General features: G+C 55.4%; 1 protein-coding gene across 1 annotated transcript; it reads right to left on the reverse strand.

Moving 5' to 3' along the window:
• Positions 1-785: 785 nt before the first annotated feature.
• Positions 786-2,476, reverse strand: SDRG_17220 (hypothetical protein). Its single transcript, XM_008623459.1, has one exon. The coding sequence runs from the start codon at positions 2,465-2,467 to the stop codon at positions 833-835; it is 1,635 nt and encodes a 544-aa protein (XP_008621681.1). The 5' UTR covers positions 2,468-2,476; the 3' UTR covers positions 786-832.
• Between the last annotated feature and the right edge of the window lie 104 nt (positions 2,477-2,580).

A 2,580-nucleotide genomic window follows, 5' to 3' on the forward strand; every position in this document is an offset into this window, starting at 1 on the left:
CGTACCTCACCAAGTCGAGCCTCCGCACCGAAGCCAACTAGACTTGGAGTTGTGATTGGTCGTTGAATCGTCTCTGTGTCATCGCAAACATTGTCACCCGTCTTGCTCAAGTCAATCAAGTAAAAGTCGATATCGAATATACTTGAATTTGTCGAAGTGTACATTGACGCAGTGACTTTGAAAGGAAGTCAATCTTGCGAAGCATCGCATACACCGAGATTCCGCGCTCCAACTTCCGCTTTGACAGGTTTGCTCTTAGCGCATTCTGCAGGACGCTAGGTTGTGCAACTGGTACATTGGTGTTGGCTAGCCTATCTGAAGGCTCGAACCCTCCTACCCTTGTACCCTCATTGTCGCACTTGAACGTGGACTGCACGTTGCTTAATATACTTGCTGCCTCTGTGGCAACCGTCTAGCGGGATCACTGGCCAATGCCTATTCGAGTATCACAAATCGAGCATAGGCATTGGTTGGCGATCCGTGACAAGTATCCGGATTGTATCTGGAGGTTTAGCGCACGGCTATTGGTAGAAATTAGGCCGAAAATAGGCCCCTTTATGGGGCCTATACAAACATCAAATGGTTTTATAAGGCATCTATTTTTATCGTTCAACCACGATAGAAGGTCAGCTTTCGAAGGACATGGCGATGGGAGGCAAGGGAATCCTTGGGACGACGGGACGATGAGACGATGGGACGTCATTCGAAAGTCGATCTTCTCTTCTTCTCTTCTTCTCTTCTTCGCTTTTATTAGGCACGTTTGTTAGTTCCCCACAGTTTATGCGGTACTCGTCATATACACTCGATTTATAGTCATTTTACGTATACTTGTCTAAAATATGTCAAGGCGCGCATAGGTTTCGTGTTTCTTGGAATGATGTTTTTGTCGCGACGACGGAACATCCGCGTGGGTTCGATACGTCGCCATGAGGCGTGCGCTACGAGCCATTGCACACACTTGTAAGATCTCGTCGTCGGACCAGCAAGAATTGAACACGTTCAGCCGGACCCGGCGCCGAGCGCGGGACAAGGCGATGATGAGTGCCTTGACGTGGTCGATGCGGAGCCCGCAGTACGAGACGTCGATCTCGGCCATGTGCTGCAGATACGGCAGCGCTGACGCTAGCGCCATGACGGCGCGGTCGCTGAGGTAATTTTCAAACAATTGCAAGCGCTGGAATGCCGGCAGCGCGTATGGCAGTACCGCAAAGAGCTGGCTCGCGCCATCATCCCAGATTTGGTTGCCCGAGAGGTTCAAGCCTTCGAGAGTCCGCCACTCCGGTAGTGTCCGCGCAAAGTACTTGATGTCGGCACATTCGATCTGATTGCCGCTGAGATCAAGCTCTTGGACGCGCGTTGGCAGCAGTGCGCGGACCACCCAGCCAATGGCTTCGTCGTTCAGGCCGACTCGACTGAGACGTAGTCGTCGGAGATGTTTCATTTGGGCCACGCCACGAAGCATGGGGCGAAGCATGTCATACTCGTCGATATACTGCCCCGAGAGGTCGAGCGTGTGCACGCTGGACCCCTGTGCGGCACAAAAGGAGTCTTCTCGCATGAGGCTCGCGCTGGTAACGCGTAGCACGCGCAGCGTCTGCGAGAACAAGAACGTGTGAAAGCTCGAGGGCACAATGTCGTGGCACCGGACGAGCTCGAGCGTCTCGAGGCCGTTCTTCGACATCATGAGTTTCTCAAATGCTTTGCGTTTCGTCTCGTCAAAGCCGAGGCCGTTGAGCGCAAGCGCACGCAGCCGAGTCTTCCTGATCGTTGAAAAAAGCGAGTTGGTCGCAGGTATTGGCAGTGGAATGTCGTCGCGCACGTCAGCAAACGAGTCGTCCAGCTCAATCGCAGGGGTCTCGCCGTTGACGAGGCGCACGTCCACGACGCCGGCGTTGTCGAGAACCGCCTTGCAAAACGCGTTGAGCTGCTTTGCATTGCCGTACCAGTAGATGGTGACGCAACGCAAGCTTACACTCGACTTGAGAAGACTCACGATGCTTGATTGCTGGCCGCGCGCCTCGACGTCATGCACCTCGACGCTTTGAATTTGTTGCTTGTGCTTGGTCAAAAATGCCAGCGTTGGCGGCAGTGGCGTCTTGATGTTGGCAATGTGGAGCTGGGTGCTGGGCCAGAGCACGTCCGCCCACTGCTCGGGGTTGGCGCTCGCATCGATCGAACACTGACCGACAAAGCCGAGCGCGTCGCGGAGTGCTGGTCGGAGACCCAGCTCGTAGGTGTCTGCACGGAGCTGCAGCACGGGCCAAAGATGCTTGTCGGGCTGTGCGTTGGAGAGCTCGAGGAGCGCGTCGAGGCCGCTGCTGAGGCAGCTGCGAGGCAGGAGGCTCGCCACGTCAAAGAGCAGGACGGGGCTCGCAACAAACTGAAGAATACGGTCGACGATGCAAGGGTCGAGGACGCTGGGTCGCGGCGCGCAGTGGTACATGCGGCGGCTCCAGGCAGTGTCCATCGATGCCGCACTTTCCAAAATACCAGCGCCGTTTCGCCCGTTGAACGCCCGCGAGATCGCTCAGATAGTGTGCTGTACACTATTTCGTGGCTTCCCACAGGTCGTGCCAGTCG

This window comes from Saprolegnia diclina (assembly GCF_000281045.1).
Source record: "Saprolegnia diclina VS20 unplaced genomic scaffold supercont1.218, whole genome shotgun sequence".
Classification (NCBI taxonomy): Eukaryota; Oomycota; class Saprolegniomycetes; order Saprolegniales; family Saprolegniaceae; genus Saprolegnia; species Saprolegnia diclina.

Excerpts from the sequence above, each read along its gene's own strand:
- SDRG_17220 (XM_008623459.1), bottom strand. The coding sequence starts at position 2,467 with ATGGACACTGCCTGGAGCCGCCGCATGTACCACTGCGCGCCGCGACCC.